The 17,818-nt window shown below is 50.8% G+C and overlaps 3 protein-coding genes across 3 annotated transcripts; 1 reads left to right on the forward strand and 2 right to left on the reverse strand.

Annotated features, from left to right (window-relative positions):
• Positions 1–1,283: 1,283 nt before the first annotated feature.
• On the forward strand, positions 1,284–4,589 carry LOC123122721 (pyruvate dehydrogenase E1 component subunit beta-4, chloroplastic). Its single transcript, XM_044543049.1, has 4 exons — positions 1,284–1,622; positions 1,711–1,790; positions 1,904–1,950; positions 3,365–4,589. The coding sequence occupies exons 1-4, from the start codon at positions 1,541–1,543 to the stop codon at positions 4,335–4,337; spliced, it is 1,182 nt and encodes a 393-aa protein (XP_044398984.1). The 5' UTR covers positions 1,284–1,540; the 3' UTR covers positions 4,338–4,589.
• A 120-nt stretch (positions 4,590–4,709) lies between these two features.
• Positions 4,710–7,746, reverse strand: LOC123122723 (expansin-B12). Its single transcript, XM_044543050.1, has 5 exons — positions 7,472–7,746; positions 5,926–6,139; positions 5,708–5,820; positions 5,397–5,620; positions 4,710–5,281 (listed from the first exon to the last, which is right to left on the reverse strand). The coding sequence occupies exons 2-5, from the start codon at positions 6,083–6,085 to the stop codon at positions 4,852–4,854; spliced, it is 927 nt and encodes a 308-aa protein (XP_044398985.1). The 5' UTR covers positions 6,086–6,139; positions 7,472–7,746; the 3' UTR covers positions 4,710–4,851.
• A 4,974-nt stretch (positions 7,747–12,720) lies between these two features.
• On the reverse strand, positions 12,721–14,416 carry LOC123125499 (receptor like protein 29). Its single transcript, XM_044545978.1, has 2 exons — positions 13,728–14,416; positions 12,721–13,622 (listed from the first exon to the last, which is right to left on the reverse strand). The coding sequence occupies exons 1-2, from the start codon at positions 14,343–14,345 to the stop codon at positions 12,870–12,872; spliced, it is 1,371 nt and encodes a 456-aa protein (XP_044401913.1). The 5' UTR covers positions 14,346–14,416; the 3' UTR covers positions 12,721–12,869.
• Positions 14,417–17,818: the final 3,402 nt, after the last annotated feature.

Consider the following 17,818-nt stretch of genomic DNA (forward strand, 5'->3'; position numbering starts at 1 on the left):
TTTTACCTAATTTGAGTTACCCACACAAAATTGCATCAAGAATTGTCCACCTTCCAAACACTAATCTAATGTGTACTCTACATTTATCTTCTTTCATAGAAATTGAAAACAGATGTAATACACGAGTTGATCCATCAGGAGTCTCTAATTCGCAGGTAAAATTCATGATTCTTACATGAACTGAACTATTTGTGTGTGAACATTTATAAATTTATGTGAATCATAGCAGATTTTGCATGGTTGAGATCCAGAGCAAGAGTGGGCATCAATAGGCCCGTGATCTAGTAGACCCTCTTAAAGGAGGAACGAGGTCTAAAATATCGCTTGTTTTTGTACATTCACACCTCCTCCCGGTGATCGTGGGTTCCCTTCCCCTCCTCCGGCAGTTATAGGGTGGGAAAACCCCGGATCTCTGCTTTGACGTGGGTGTAGTTAGGTTTTTGGTCGACGGCGATGTGGAGGCGGAGATGATGTCGGGGAGAAGATGTGCGCCACCTCGCCATCCCCTCCGCGACGGTGTCTTCTGGGGCTTCATCGCCAATATGGCGGTGATGTGGAGGCGGAGATGCTATCGGGGAGAATAAGCGTGCCGCCTTGCCATCCCCTCCGCGACAACGTCTTCTAGGGCTTCGTCGTCGATTTGGCGGCTTTTGGTGCTCGTGGGTCCACATATCTTGTGAGTCTTTCATTCCTCCACCTGGTCGACGATGCGACGACGACGACCATGCTATGTGGGGATTTTGTCCTTCGGCCAGACGTCGATGCGCTGACGATTCCTCTAGCCGCGGGTGTGGGCCTGGTAAGGTGGGGCGTTGGACGGGGTCGTCTGATGGCCTGTGGTTTGGTTGCAAAAGTGTTTCTGATGGCATTGGATAGCGGTCGCTCTTCTCAGGCTCAGGCGCCAACCTTGGCGATGCCGTTCAATCCAAGGCGGTTCTTCTGGACGAGCAGGGTGGCTTCCTGACTGTGGGAGGCCGGCTCATAAACAAGGTTGAGGAGCGGCGGTGGCGGTGCGCCACGGGCACGTCCTGGACGTGGAGGTCGTGAGGCTCCCAAAGAAGGACGGGCTTGCAGTTTCCTATTCTGCTTGGGCTGCCTCATAATGCTGAGGTTTTTACTAAAAAAATATCTATCTTTGCAAAAGAAAAACTGCAGTTTCAAGTTAAGAATCTCTAGATTATGCAAAACACGCTAAATAATTCCAAGCATTGGACTCTCGTTCAAAGAGTCAGAAACGAAATCAAGCGGCTGAGATCAAATCCGTCCATCCATTCATCCATCTCCATCGGCCCATAGGGCCTAGACCCCATCATCAACCTCTCTCGGTGTCTCCTCTCCCTCCCTCCATAGTCCACCCCGCGCCTCGTTCACTCCGCCGCCGTCCCCTCCATTCCTCCGCCACCGCCAGCCCACCTGCATTCCACCAACGCCCAACCCCTCCCCGCCCTCCTCTATAAATAAACACGCGCACGCATACACGCCACTACCACCGCCGCCGCCGCCCTCCCCAGCCCCCAGATCTCCACCCCTCCCATCTGCAATGGCGGCCGCTTCGTCGCTCCACGTCGCCGCCCCGGCCGCCACCCCGCGGGTGGGATCTGCCGGCCCCAAATCCGCGTCAGGTAGTGCCCGCCGCCCCGTCCGTGGTTCTTCGCGCGTGGCTAGCTGGATCTTCTTCGCTGATTTTGCGTGCGTTTTTCTCTGCTGCAGCGGCGAGGAGCGTGCGCGTGGCCAGATCGGGCGCGGCGGTGCGCCCTGGAGGCAGGCTGGTGGCTTGCGCCGCCGTTGCAGTTGCGTGCTCTGTTCTGCTCTGAGAATCTTTTCCTTCGTAACTTCGTTGCCTGTTGGCATCTGCTGGTGCGCTGGACTGTTCGCTTAATCTTCTCTGTGGTTTCGTGTGCAGACCAAGGCTGATGCGCCGGCGAGCGAGGCGGCGTCCAAGTCTGAAGGGTAAGACTGTAACAACACACTTCCTCGCCTGCCTGATATATGCTCAACTGTGTTCCTGAGTGCTCATGATGAATTGGGATCCACGCAAAACTATCTTGGGGAAAACGGATTCGTGCAATACCAACGATTCAATTGATTCTTCATCTCTCATGAGCTAACAATTTGAGTATTGGACTCAACTTAGCTTAGATTTGATTGGATTCGCGATCTTAGCCTGTGTTGGGCTACACTCCAGTTCAGACTTCCAATTTTGTTACGGCTTGTGTAGTTTTTAGTGTTAGGTGTCACTATAGTTGTCTGCTAAGTTGCAAACTTCCCTTGGTTGCCGAAGGGGCGGGCTGTTTAAACTTTGATATGACCCCTTTCGGAAACACATGGGGTTTTGGAAAGCATGCGGTGAAGCTTCTCTACCTTTGATTAGGATCATATCAGAAATAATTTTCTTTATAAAATTCAGGAGAAAAGGGTCTCATAAGGTTCTTAAATAAGCCAGTTCTGTTTGTGCTTGAGGGCTTGAGTGGATGTGACTTGAAATCACATGATTTTGCAGTCAGTTAAGTTTCTTTTTATTGATGGAGAAGATCATAGGACCAATTTCCTAATAGATGATATGCACCCGATCTTCTGGTAGACACCATACTGGTACCCGTTAATAATCCTAATAGCAAGCCATTAAGTAGTTGCCAAGTGGCTAGGAGCACATATTGCAGTATATCTAGGGAGTAAGCAGGCTGCTTCAGTGAATTGCAAGCTTAGATTTGGCACTAATTAATATTATTTTCGTTAAAATTGACAAAGTCAATGCATGTTGACTTGTTGCTTCTTTGCCTACTTATTAACAAAATTTAAGTTGTATTCTACTGTGAGTCTGTTACTCTATTTCCATGTTTCAATAAAAACTGACATGATTGTGATTTGTTAAGCACTTAACCTTTGATTAGTAGATCTTTTAAGGCCTGGGTTTGGCACAATATTTTACTATTTGTTGGTGGGTAGAGAGTATCAAGTCAACACAAACCCGTAGCTAGGGAGTATCATGCAAACTCCTGTGTGAACTTCAGTTGGTGGGATCTGTCGTATGTACGTCCGGCTAAGTAAACTGGATTTATTTTCCAAAATTCAGGATGAACCAAGAGGAGATAGGATGCCTCTTGGACTTACCTGAGTTACCCCGTGTAAGATATGAATGGGTTGGGTGGAACCAGCTGACTATTGGCCACGTTTGCTGGCTTTGGCGTTTCAACTCTCTCCTCTAAACTGGGGTTTGGTCTTTAAAATTCAACTATGCCACACTCTCCATTCTTCTATTTTATATTACCCAATAAACAAAGATTTCACTTCATTTTATTATCATGAATATGACTTTTTGTATGCTTAAGTGCAAGTCCCTGATTGTGTAATTACCTTTGTGTAGTCATGAGGTATTGCTGTTTGAGGCTCTTCGTGAGGGTTTGATGGAAGAGATGCAAGCGGATCCAACGGTGTGTGTCTTTGGTGAAGATGTCGGTCACTATGGGGGTTCTTACAAGGTGACCAAGGGTTTGGCTGATATGTTTGGAGACCTTCGTGTTCTTGACACACCAATTGCTGAGAACTCGTTCACCGGCATGGGAGTTGGAGCAGGAATGAAGGGGCTGAGGCCTGTTGTTGAAGGCATGAACATGGGCTTCCTTCTCCTTGCTTACAACCAAATCTCAAACAACTGCGGTATGCTTCATTACACCTCTGGCGGCCAGTTCAAGATACCACTTGTGATCCGAGGTCCTGGTGGTGTTGGTCGTCAGCTTGGTGCAGAGCATTCGCAGCGCCTGGAGTCATACTTCCAGTCAATCCCTGGTCTCCAGATGGTTGCTTGCTCCACTCCTTACAATGCCAAGGGTTTAATGAAGGCTGCCATAAGGAGCGAGAACCCTGTCGTGCTATTTGAGCACGTCCTTCTGTACAACCTGAAGGAGAAAATTCCGGATGAGGAGTACACTCTATGCCTGGAGGAGGCTGAGATGGTACGGCCTGGTGAGCATGTGACCATCCTCACATACTCGCGTATGAGGTACCATGTGATGCAGGCTGCAAAGACGCTGGTGAACAAAGGGTACGATCCTGAGGTGATTGACATTAGGTCGTTGAAGCCATTCGATCTGCACACAATAGGCAACTCCATCAAGAAGACCCACCGCGTGCTGATTGTGGAGGAGTGCATGCGCACTGGCGGGATTGGCGCCAGTCTGAGATCGGCCATCATCGACAACTTCTGGGACTACCTTGACGCCCCCATCATGTGCCTGTCATCTCAGGACGTGCCGACACCCTACGCCGCAACTTTGGAGGATGCGACCGTCGTGCAGCCTGCCCAGATTGTTGCGGCCGTTGAGCAAATATGCCAATAGGGCGTCGTCTGTTTCAGCATCGTTAATTTGTATCTGCCCTGGCTTGGAAGAACCTTTAATTTGTCATTTTTGCCTTGTAGCGAGGTGTTCATTGTGGTATAGGCTTGTATCCATTTTTTATTCCTGCTTGAGTTAACACTTGAGCTACATAACTGTACTGTATTATGCTGAATGCTACTAGGGTCTGAACTCGGGTTTATTGGAAGAAATCTTTGAATATCCTGGGCAAGGTATAACTATGTGTTTTGGTTATCTTTGTTTGCATTTTGGTCATCTTTGTCACATGGTTCAAGTCTCAAGAAAGCTTAGATCATGTCAGAAGCCATGGCCTCACCACCAATTGCAATGGTGAAAGGAAGATCACAACATCGCTTCTCCAGGGGACGAGCCGCTTGTTTGATCAGCCAAGCTACTTATAAGGTTTAATAAACCATACTACTTCAGAGATTGTAAGACTCCAGGCTAAGCTACACTAGCTAGATGGTCGCGGCTTACATTCTCACAACACATGGCATCACAGCTGGAACAACACCATCAGCAACAGGAGGAGGTGATGCAGCCAGCCCAACCCCCCTTCAAACACGTGGCGCCGACGGCCGCCGCTCGCTCTTTCCCTCACCGCCACGCCGCCTGGCTGGTACGCCACGCCGGGGTTCCACCCGGTGGGTATGGCGTTGCCGGCGACGAGCATCTTGCCGGACCTGAACGTCAGGCGGATGGAGAAGGGGCCCTGGAGGGTGGACCCAGAAAGCTTCCACACCGCACCCCAGGACTGCTGCATCGGGATCCACACTCCGGTTGCCCCGGCACCGCTCTGCATGATGTCGACGGCGTAGAGGTCGCTGTCGCCGTCCTCGTACTCGACCAGGATGGCGAGGTAGTTCGGGTTCGAGCCGCTGTCCACTTTGAAGGTCAGGCCTACTCCAGTCCAGTCACAGGTCACGCTGTACAGACACAAATGCTAACACGACGGATTAATGGCGGCTATAAAAGACGGCCATTGCAAGAGGCCGTGAAGAGTAACCATGATCTATATATGTTCCATCAACTTATGCATACCGAGTGTACTGGATTTGAATGAGGCCAGCACCGCGGAGTTGGTCAGCTTGGCCAGGTTTTGCCATGGCGCCGAATGCTGTCCCGCTCATGTCGAAGTGCGCTGCCTCATTCTGGCACTGTCCATCGACTAGCCCGCTCAGGCATGGGCCGCCACCGGGGCCCTGGTCCGTGATGACGACGGTCACCGGGATGCCAGAGCAAGCTTGATTGCCACTGCAAACCACCTGATGAAATCAAGATTACTGAATGTCAAATGTCACACAATTTGCAGTCATGCTCGTAGCCTCAGCTGCATAGAGCTAGACACGCACCCGGTAGCACGCGCCACAGCCATCGCCGGAGTCGTATATGACAGGGCCGCCAGCGGCAATCATGGATGAGAACGGCGGCTGGTCGACAGCATACTGGTATCCGCACGCGCCACCTACAACAGCATATGTGATTCAGGCATGCAGGCATCAGACATTAGCTTCAAAGTTCAAACCCCAGTTTGGGCAGGGCTAGTACCATTAAATCATATATCTATTACCTTCACTTCCCGCGCCATTGGCGTCACCATACCACGTAGCGATGCCATCGGACCAGCCGGAGAGCTCACGGTGGATCTCAATGGATGCACAAGGGTGGAAGAGTGAAGCAATAACAACTCTAGTGGCAATGGAGGACAGGAGCTGAAGCTTGGAAGCCATTCACAGCACTCTGACAATTTAGCTATGTTTGGTAAGAATTGAGATAGTGTTGGCCTGCAAGGAGGGAAGACAAATAGAGGAACAGTGTTAGTTTTGCAATGCGCACATTCAATAGACAATTTGTTTGATAAAGGACAGGCCATAGTACACAGGTTCTTTGGAGAGAGGACACACTGAAGCAAGAGTAGCAGGATTTTGCAGTGCAATTTTGTCATTTTCTTGTACTCCCTCCGCTCCGATCCATATCAAAATTGTACTAAATCAGCGACAATGAGTATGGATCAGAGGGAGTAACAAAAATGGTATCAATCACTAATTCACTACCACACAGGAAACTGATGATCAGTTGACAAGTGACTGAGAGAGAGGAGAATAAATTTTGGAGAGATCCTCTCCTTGGGACAGATGCACACATTCTAACAAAGAATGGCTGTGTGCATCGCAATGATGCAGAGGTCAGGGGTTTCACCCTCCTTTTAGAAGAGAAAAACTGAAAAAATTGGCATGAGGCGAAAATTCTATAATTGTCAAATCAATGTGCAAATGCTCCTGGATTTTCTTAGACTAATATTCAAAGATATCTTATGAGTACGATACTGACATATATGGAAAGGCATCATGAACTCACTTGATCCTGTCTAACAATCCCAAAGATCTTAATATGAATATCTGATACACTTAAAATGAAACGAGAGCAGATTTTAATAACGAATTAGAGATTTGAAGAAAAAAAATGCAAAATCTGAATAACGAAAGAATGTTGGGGCTTGTAGAAAACCATTGCCTGATCATCAGCTTCTAGTATGTAAACAGAAGTATTCCACAGCTTGTGCTACCATACTCTTTTGGAGAGAAAAAGAATATAAGCTACTCTACTTCAAGATTAGTAAACTTTTCTAGAAGAAGAGCACCACAACAAATCCTGAATCCCACTAATCTGAAATGCAAAATGAAATGTGTGTAGTGACAGCTATAATCATATTTAAGTGGAGTTTCCGGAACAAACTGCTGAAGACAAACTGTTTAAGCGAGCCTCGAGCCCCTGAGCTTGTTCCAATCCAAGCAATCAGCAGAATCGAGCAATTTCCTGCCTCTGGCAGTGCTTGCAATCTGCTCATATCTGAGGCAAATGTGTGCCAAGGGACAGAAACGCGCAGCCTCCTAAACAAATCCAAACTGAAGTGCACCATACATATATACACACACACTAGAAAAACGCCAACACGAATCAACCCTAAGTCGATTTGACTCGCTGCCTGGAAACGATAACCAACCAAATTTGCACGAACCCTCAAGGCCTGAAGAAGCGCCATGCCAACAAGCAGCCGCAGTCACCAGTCGCGTCAGAACGGCACCGTGTGTAAGAAGGATAACAAGGAGTCTTACCCGGCGACCGCCGTGCTCTTCGAGTCCGGTCCGGCCACCTTTTCCCTGCACGCACGGGGAAGAGGAGCAAATGCGGCGGCGCAGATTCGGAAGAGAAACCAAGCGAAGGCGGGTCGAGGGGTCCGTCCAGTTGCTGCTGTGTTTGCAAGGAAAAGGTAGGGTTTGTTGAAATGCGGGCGGCGGTGGAGGAACGGAGGCGGCGGCGGGGCGGGGAAGAGAGGAGGTGGGGGGAGTGGAGTGTCTCACACCCTCACGGTCAAAGGGAGCGGGATGGAGAGAGGGGTGGCGAGTGAGTGACATGCCTGTTTTGGTTGCACGCCCGGCCGGACGGGGCACTGTCCCTGGCGTCTTCCTGGCCCACGACAAGCTGGTAAAAGCTTTGTTATTTTCAAATAAAGACATTCCACTATATGAATAATCAAACAAATCCTGCACTATTGTCAGCCAAATTAGAAGTTTTTCTTTTTAAAAAAGAGGACCGACATGGGAGGAACTGAAAGGATGCAGGGAAATTTGTTGTGGAAAAATAAACAAACATATTGCCCAACATAACCCCCTCGAGAGCCCTTCATCGGCTAGTTGAAGAGGAGAGCAGGGGAGATGGTCTTTCGTTCCTGGACGGATTATCTATAGCAGAATTGATCATGGTAGCTTCTTGGTATATTTGATGGCAACACCGTCAACATATGCAAGGTGAAACAATTCAGACACCTGACAGAACAACAGTTTATATCAAAGACCAGAGTACATACCACAAATCAGCCTATGAGGACGCAAGATCAAATGTGAAAGAAGCCGGGCAGTGATGTTATTAAAATTAATGTAGATGTGGCGTTCCAGTATGAAACACTTTCAGGTGCAACAGGCGCGATTGCTCGCGACAAAAACGGTACCTTTATAGTTGTAGCTAATTGGCTCCTTCACATATCAGTAGTGTCAATGCGGCTGAGATAACAACAATCAGGAACGGATTATGCTTAGCAGGACGAATCGGGTGTCATAAGTTGATGATATAATCTGACATCAGTTTTGCAGTGGAGGCAGTTCGACAGGGAGGCGACCATATGGGTTCTGTTGTGGCTATAGTGCTCGAATGCAAGGAGCTAGCCCATAGATTTTGCAAAGATATCATATGCTCACCGTCTCCGAGAAGCAAATGAAGTTGCTAATGTGTTAGCGAAGAATTCTTTTAGCAGAAAATATTCTACGTTCTGGGACTCTGTGATCCTTGTTTTTTTTCCTCAAATTCTTGTAAATGATCTATCAATCATCTGAGAAATAAAGTTCATGCTTTAAAAAAAGAAGGAGAGTGAGTCCAAAGATATTGAAGAAAGGTTGTTAAGGGCATCTCCAACACTGACCCCAAATCGGACACCTTATCCATCCGTGGACCGGTAAGGACCAGTCTACAGACACTGATGCAGGAGCCGGCCATCCAACTCACGCGCGCATACATTTCAAAGGGGATTTCAACAAACCGGACGATTTTCATATAAATCGGAGCACATTCATTACATTTTTGATATTTTCATTAAAAAGGCGATCAGACCTAAACTTAGCCTACGGTGGCGTCCATCCTCCACGTCCTTGTTTGTTCCCTTCAGGTGTTCGCCGGGTACATCTCACTGTCTTTATGAGCGGCGGGAATGAGACCCGTGAAGTGAAGGCGCGGTCGCCGACGAGGAAGAGTAGGACATGTGAGACGGGCCGACCCACTTGGGACTAGAGGCTCCGCCACCTCCCATGCACTACTCCTTGTCGGAGTCCGTGACCTGTCCGTCGTGGTGGACGTGAGGTCAACGATGGACGTGGACGGGACGACATGCTCGTCGTGCCACTAACGTGCTCGAAAGTTAGTTGGCCGCGCGTAGGATGCACAGTTGGCGGCATTCTCGTCCGCGATCGCCTGCGCTGCCAGCGCCACCTCCGCGTCGGACTACACCACAATCACGTCCGACTGTGCCGGGACAGCGTTGCGTGCGGGGACCTGAGCGTGCACGGCCTCGTAGAACGATAGCTGCTCGGTGACGAAGTTGGGGTTCGCCGCGACCATGACTGCCATGGCTTCCTCCCTCGCTGTAGATTTGGCCCTTCGCCAGCTGATGCTGCTCGAGGAGGAAGAGTTTGTACTTCTACTCCTCATGTGCCTGCTGGAATACCGACATAGGCGTCGGCTGCTCCTCCCCCATGGCGGCGTTGAAGTGCGTCTGCGCAACAACGCTTGCTCCATGGTGAAGCCAGCATGGACGGGCGCGGGCGCTAGTGCCGAGTCGTCGTCGTAGCCCGTCTCCGTCATGGGGTCGTCGTCGAAGACCTCCAGGGAGCTGGCCGGCATGCCGGCCTCTATTCACCTGGCATGGGCGGCCACCTGGAGCTTCTGCTCCGTAGAGAGGCTCTGCCACAATGCATTCCCGCTCGCGGTCATGGCGGATGTGGTGCACGGGAGGAGCATGCGGAACGAACTTGGTGTGGTGTGGTTTGAGCTGGGAGTGTCTGCCTTTAAATAGCGGATGTCAGTGAGCCAAGCGTACGGGTGTGTCAATGCGTGGACGTCAGAGTTGGTTTCTCGATTGATGTGCCTGTTTAATGGCGGCAGACGAACAGACGGGCATTGAACATGCATAGTAGATATCCGTCCCGTCCCGTCCAGTAACGTCTCTCCGGCATTGAACAAACGCGGACACCGGGCACGCGGCTCGGGTGACGCCCTCGGCCGGCGAGCCACCTCAACGCTGGCACCAGTGAAAGGTCACGTCCGCTCTAGATCGGTGTTAATGCGAAGCAACTACTTCGGGCGGGAAAAGGCGCGAGCAAGCGAGAGGGTTTTGCATGGGTCAGGAGTGTCAGACGCTTGCGTGGCAGCTCTCTAGATGACCGCAAAGTCCCCCGATTTGCTTTCGGTTTACGGGGAAAAGGACGTCCGGAGCATCAGACGGATGGATACAGGATCACGTTGACGGCAAAACACGTCCAAACCTGAGGGATGTTTTGAGAAGAGTAACTCTCCCGGTGTGTTTAGTTGAGGAATTACAAAATCGGCTATTATGAAGTCCCTATGTCTTCAGTTTGATCTCAAGCTCCGATGATTCTTGCTAGCTTCGAGTGGCTACAGGTGGTTGTTTATGAGTTCGTCCCCATGTCCGGTAGTGATAACGATTCATTTTTTGCCCCTCCCCCCGCGTCGCCTCCTCTGGCGACTCGGGGGCAACCCCTCTGCGCCGTCGCCGGCTCCTACCCCCCATCCCCCTCCCCTGCTTCGCCGCCGCTGGAGGGACGCGGGCTAAGCCGCGTGTGCCCCAGGGATGGCGGCGGCGGGGCTCTCGCGGCGGGCGTATTCGCGGATTGGGGTTGAATGCCTCACGTCGCGGCGGATCCGGTGGACGGCAGGCGTTGGATCCGGGCCGGCTGCCTCTCGTCGCGGTGGCTCGGGTGGACGGCGGCGCCTGTGGCCGCGTCGCGCGGCGAGGGCAGCCTCGTGGTGGGCGTTGTCGGCGGATCTGGATCGCCCCACGCGAGGTGGCAGCGCCGGGTGCGCGGTACCGGCCTCGCGTGCTATGGTGGTCCGCGCGGCGGCGTCCTCCCTGTGGCCCCACCCCTGATGGTTATGGGCCAGCCGCTGCTCGTGTTGGGGTGGATCTGGAGGCTGGTTGGTGATGCGTTTCGCTGGACTGGCTGTATCCGTCTGGATCGGCCCGTGGTCGTCCGGCTTGGGGCAAAGGACGGTGGTCGTGAGTGGTGCTGGTGGAAGTGGAGGGGATGATGGCGGTGCTGCTGCTGATGATGATCTCACTGCTTCCTGTTGGCGTGGCGGGCGCTTCGGTTTTGGTCTCTGACGGGTGTGCGGTGGCGTGCGTGGAGCGTGTCAGCACACCTGATGTATGGCTGCATCCCAGACCATGGTGGTTCCTGGCCTTGGGCAGTGCTCCTCTGCTCCTTGTCGGCATGGTGGCCTGCGCTGCATCCGGTGGCCTGCGCTCGGGCGGCCGTTGATGGATCTGGCGCCTAGTGCTGACGTTTCGCTGTCGGTGGTCTCCGCAGGGTGCGGTTGGCTCCGGCGGCTTGTCGTGCTTCTTCGTCTTTTGAAGGGTTCGATGGTGGTGGTGGTCGGCTGTCGTCTTATTGTAGGGGTGTGCTCAAACTCCGGGTGAGAGCCCTGCATCGACTATGTCGATGCCGGCGGCAACGACGTCTATGGACATCGTTTTCCTTGCAGGAGGTGCCGTTGTGGAGCTCTAGCACCTACAATACTTTGCTTTGTGGTATCCGGGTGAAAACCTAAGATCGGGCTTGCCGGATCGGATGGCGGTGTTGTGTCCTTGACAACACTACCTCCTTGGAGGCGTCGTCTTACGACGGCTTCAGTTGCTGCGTCTGGTTGAGGGTGGTTCGCGTGGTGGTGGTGGTGTGGCCTGCTCAGGACCGAGGGTGGTGTGTTCTTCTTCAGGTGTTTCTCTCCGGCTATCCTACGTGTGGTCTCCGACCTGCTTCTTTGCATGCTCATGACCCTGTTCTGTTGAGGCGAGCCTCGGGCTCTTGGTCTCGTCTTGGTTCATCTTTGCTCAATGACGACGCAATGACGCCTCCCCGCCTTGCTAATCATCTTGAACTTCCGTGGCGGAGCTCTCAGTCAAGGTTCGCGTTAAGCGTTGGCACCCGTTGATTGTGGATGCTCCTCTGTTGTGCCGTGGGGTTTGATACGCACACCGGTGCGATGCGTTAGGCTGTTTGTAGAGTCTTGGTATTGTGATCCCTCGACGCACCCCTCATCTACCTGGTCCTGTTAGTTTGCTAGTTAGGTCTTGCCTTATGTTGGGCGTCATGTTCCTCTCCTTTTCTTGTAACACTTGTTACTTGTCTGGTTTTCGGCTCGGTTTTTCTCTTAAACGGGGTCAAGTTGTTAAGGTTTTCGATCCGGTTTTTCTTATAAACTGGATTACTCTCCTAGCACTATGACCACTTTGAGCAATATATTTAGGTGGAGGGACTCCTCCCCCGGTGATTATTAAAAAAAAGATTCATTTTTCCCCCCTATGGTGTGGCGGCATGGGATGTCAACGCAAATTTTATTTTACTGTATACCCCTTCCGTCCCATACTACTTGTGAACTCCAATTTTTACATATATTCATTTTTTATCCATTTCTGCAACAAGTAATTCGGGACAAAGGGAAGAACAGTTGGTGTACATGTTAAAGTTGCTAAAACGCAAGATTTAGAAGTGCTCAAATATTGGCACCCTGCTGTAGGATGTGCCTATAAAGCTATCGAGCCAGGTGCTGGCATTTTGGATACGTTCATCCAGTCGGATAAAACTGCAAGAGAACACGTAACGATCCATCTCGTTGGACCCGGTAATCTCGTGAAGAATGATCGCCCGCTCAAATATTTCATCAGAGACGTCACAGCTTGAGTACCAACAACACAAGAAGGTGGCACACCAACCCAACGACTGGCCCGTAAACCCCCGCGGCGCCCTCGTCCAGCGCGGCCGTCCCGTTGGTGCTCCCCCGTCCCACGCACGGCGGCGCCCTGAGGTAGCTGGCCTGCAGCCCGCCGTACCTGCCCTGGCCGACGCACAGCTCCTCGTTGCCGCGCACGTCGAGCCGCCTGCCGAGCCGCGCCACGAACTCGACCGGCAGGGCGATCTCCCCGGCGAGCCGGTTCTGGCTCAGGTTGAGCTGCCCCAGGTGCGGCAGCGCGCCGAGGCTCGCCGGGATCGGCCCGTCCAGCCGGTTCCGGTCCAGCGACAGCGCCATCAGGCTCCCCAGCGCCGCGAACGCGCCCCGCGGGATCGGGCCCGTCAGGTTGCACCCCGACAGGCCCAGCACCTGCAGCCGCCGCAGCGACCCGACCACCGCCGGCACCGCCGTGCCGATGGGGTTGTCCTGCAGGAGCAGGTACTGCAGCTTCGCCAGCCCGGCAAGCGAGGCTGGCAGCGGCCCCGCGAGCCCGTTGTGGCTCAGGTCCAGGAACACCAGCTCCTTCAGAGACCCGACCTCCGGCGGCACAACGCCGGCCAGCCGGTTGTAGCTCAGGTCCGCCTTCTGCAGCATCTTCAGGCCACCCAACGCCGCCGGCACGCCGCCGCCAATGCTGTTCCAGCTCAGGTCCAGGATGGATAGGCTCGCCATCCCTCCAAGCTCCTCCGGTATCTGCCGCGCGCCGAATCAAAAACTCATGCTACGTGTCAGTGTCACCAATCACGGCATGCACATTCGTAACGAAGTTAAGGGCGCACGTGAGGTCAACGCACGTACCTCGCCGGTGATGTTGTTGTAGCTGAGGTCGAGCTGCTGCAACGCGGCGAGGCCGCCGAGCTCCCTGGGGATCTCGCCGTGGAAGCCGTTCTGGGACAGGCTAAGCACTTGCAGGCTCTTCAGGTTAGTCAAGGTTGCCGGTATCCGGCCGGTCAGGCCCGGGTTGGACTTGAGGACGAGCTGCTCGAGGGAGGAGGCGTTGGTGAAGAGCACCGGCGGCAGCTCGACGGGGCCGGCGTCGACGAAGCAGCCGAAGAGGGAGAGGGTCCTGAGGTGGGGCAGGCCAAGGATCGCGGGGGCGGCGAGCCTGGCGCCGGGCCTGCAGGGCGGGGTGGAGACGTCGGGGCCGAAATGGAGGCGGGTGGCGCGGAGGCGGGTGCTGTCGTCGGGGGCGAGCTCGCACTGGAGGCCCGGCCAGGGCGTGTCCGTGCAGGGCCGCGGGTGGAGCTGCGGCCACGTCGGGTCGCCGAGGAGGTCGGCCATCACCCTGAAGATCGCCGCCAGCTCCGACCGCGGCAGCTGCGCCGGCGCGTCTCCTGCGGTGGCCACGCCCACCGCCACGGCTTGGATCAGGAGGATGGAGACGCCGGCCGAGAGGAGCGAAGAGGAAGAAGCCATTTTCCAAGTACGCAGTGGGGTATAGTGCAAAGGAGATAGACTGATGCTCCAGAATAGAATAGGTCACCGCATCTGGATGCTCTAGCTAGCTTTATGGGCTTTGAGACTGTGACAAGACACACGCACTCTGACAGTCTTTCACACATAGTACATGGTGAAAAATTAAAAGGGCTGAAGTTCATTTACTGCTTGCCGAAAATATTGCGAACATAATCTGACAGACAACAATGTCATCAACAAAGAACCATGCTCGCGTCAAAAAAAAAAATGCGCTCTCTACTTTCACCACACAGAAAAACATAGTCAGTGCACGCGTCTATAACGACGATGCCGCAGCTGAAGCTCCCTTGCCACCGCCTAGCCATTCTCCGCCGTCCGCAAACCCACGCCCGTCTTGAACTATGTTGTTATCCATCTAGGAATCCTTTCGCAACCAGGTACCCTTCGCACCCTTGCCGATGTCGTCCATGACGGGCACCACACCGGACAGGTTTTCAATCAAATGCCATTGAGCTTTCTTTTCTTGAACTTTTTATTGTTTTCTAGAGAAGCACGATATGGCGGGGCACTCGGTGATCGAGGATGAGTTGTTGTGTGATGCGCGGTTGACCATTTATGTTGACCTACGACATGCACGTCATTCATACACGCAATGTGAAGTCGCTAACGCATAGGTGGTACACCATCTGCAACTCCTTCATGAAGTTTTGTGTTGTGATTTACCAAGTGGAGATAAGGTGGCCATTGGGCTCGTCAACCATGGAGATAGTAAGTGTTGCTTCCTGTTACTCTACATGTTGGTTAATTCATCTATTCACTCATTGTTATTGTACACGTTGTATAGACTGCAAGCCCTGTCATGATGTACTACGGGATCGAGGGCAGGCCATTCACACACATACATTGTTGGATAAAACTCAAGGGGCAGTTTATATGAGACAATATGTGTCGGGCTCTAGTATCGTTGAATTCGGAATTGATGATTTCGAAAAACTTGTTTAACATCTGATTATTTTGTTGAATTTGAACTACTGTTGCACTAGAGATATTTGCATGGATGAACTGTGATATTTCCTATAATTACATTCAGCCTTGGTTTAGTTAAGCGGACGAAATATCGTTTGTTTATGTAAATTATGTCTGAACTTTGCTGAATTCCGTCGTATTTGATGAAATTCGTCTGATTTGTTAAAGTTCAGTTAGAAATGGATGCGGGCATGGTTGAATGATTGGGTCCTGCACCAGTGCGCGTGGATTGGTCCGATCGATACACAAACGGATACGGTGTCCAATTTGAATGTTGAAGATTCCCCTATCTCGCGTTAGTATATTTTGAATGGAAGCGTACGTATTTGAAGAGCGAGGTCAGCTTAATTGCAAAATGATGACCCTCGGGATGACCTACTCCCTTCAAGTACGCACACTTCTATTTTGAATATACTAACGTGAGAGAGTGTCTGAAATGCAAGGATTCATCGCAATCAACGATGGGGGTCGACAACCACTTGTTCTTGTGAGCTTTCTCATGTAAGTGAGCTTTCCTCACCGCTCATCATGATGATGTGATCATCGATATTTTTACGCTCATATCATCATTGTTTAAACCGGGTAATCCCGGATTTTTCAGAGGATCACTCCGATATTGCTACTAATGACTAATAAGTGGAAGAAGTTGCAAAATACTTTGTTTAATGAGTTTTCACAGGAAAATTTGCTCAGACATGGAAGAATGTCATTGCAGCATAGAAAGAAATATGAAGTTTGGTGAAGAAGACAAGTCAATAGGAGGCACTACAACCAATCCAGAACCCAAGACGTCGCATGGTACGAGCACACACGCTTATACGAGCGGTCATACCGCATGATGTCGGCACCAAGGCGTCCACTTGGAAATTTTCTATAATGAAGACAACGTCAGAATCTCAACAAAAGAACCAACATTCGCGAAACACATAACGAAAAGCTATCTCCAACCCTAGCTGACGTCAATTCCCATCTCATCTCCATAGTCGCTACCACCATCATCACCGCAGCCATTCTCTCCACATTATTCATACTTGTAATTGGTGTATAGCAATCGGTAACTGCTGTAAGACATATTATCGATTAATCATTTATCTTTATGTTGTCTTTAATGAGTTCATCTTGTGATCCGATTGCCATGTGTGAGTAATTCGGTAAGGCAATAGGTTGAGGCATGGCCTTGCAACCCTATCTATTTGTGTATGGGGTCGTTGGAATGCTTTGTGTATTTCACATTATTTGTATGTGTTCGATTGCAACAGTGTTCGTTCTATGGTCCTGCAGGTACCCAGGATCTCGTAGATCGATCAAGGAGGAGATAAGAAGCGAGGATGCTTGGAACGCTATTCTGAACAACAACGGAGAAAGGATTAGTATGATAGTGAAAAGAAACACCTTGGGGATAAATCACATGTAATCATTAAACGTCCAATGCTCTTGTCTGAAGTAATTCTTAATAATCAAGGTAACCCTACGCGACGAGAAGGGCCATTGGTTGGACAAGTGACTCTTGATGCAGGACATGAGTGGTCGTGACGTACTTTGGACACATTCCACATTTCATCGTGTTGTAAGCACATCGCAATGGCTGTCTTCTAGGGCTATGCTATTCTCAAGACTAGATGATACGTTGTGCCATTGGCGCAAAGACTAATTGTAGCCAAGAAGTTAAGCAAGCTATGGGCAGTATATTTAACAAATGTTTGTTTTATAAATTATCCTCAAAGGGTGTTAGCATGAATAAGAATACATATGGTAATGAACACCAAGAAGCAACAGACAAGCTAATAAACATGGATAACGTATGGTAATAAGCCTTAATCTAGAGTGCGTTCGAGGCTCCGGAGAGAGGGATCCATCGCCATGTCATCACCAACCCTTCTTCATCAACAATTTCATGATGCTCATCATCATTAGTGAGAAATTTCTTTGTAGTCATACTGGACGTAGATGGAGATGGATGAGATTTATTATGTAATCGAGACAATTTGTTAGGGCTTAATCCCTAATATCCATTATATGACTTTACTATGCTTAATGCTTGTCACTAGGGCTCGAGTGTCATGATTTCAGATCTGAACACTTATGCTTTTCATGACTATATTTGAGATGTTGATCTTACCTGCAAGTTGTTGATACGTCCATTTTGCATCATGCTTTTATATCAATATTTATTGCATTATGGGCTGTTATTACACATTATGTCACAATACTTATGCCTATTCTCTCTTATTTTACAAGGTTTACATAAGGAGGGAGAATGCCGGCAGCTGGAATTCTGGGCTGGAATAGGAGCAAATATTAGAGACCTATTCTGCACAACTCTAAAAGTCCTGAAACTCCACCAAAGTTGTTTTTGGAAATAATAAAAAATACTGAGCGGAAGAAATACCAAAGGGGGCCCACACCCTGGCCACGAGGGTCGGGGGCGTGCCCTACCCCCCTGGGCG

Source organism: Triticum aestivum, chromosome 5D (assembly GCF_018294505.1).
Source record: "Triticum aestivum cultivar Chinese Spring chromosome 5D, IWGSC CS RefSeq v2.1, whole genome shotgun sequence".
Taxonomy (NCBI): Eukaryota; Viridiplantae; Streptophyta; class Magnoliopsida; order Poales; family Poaceae; genus Triticum; species Triticum aestivum.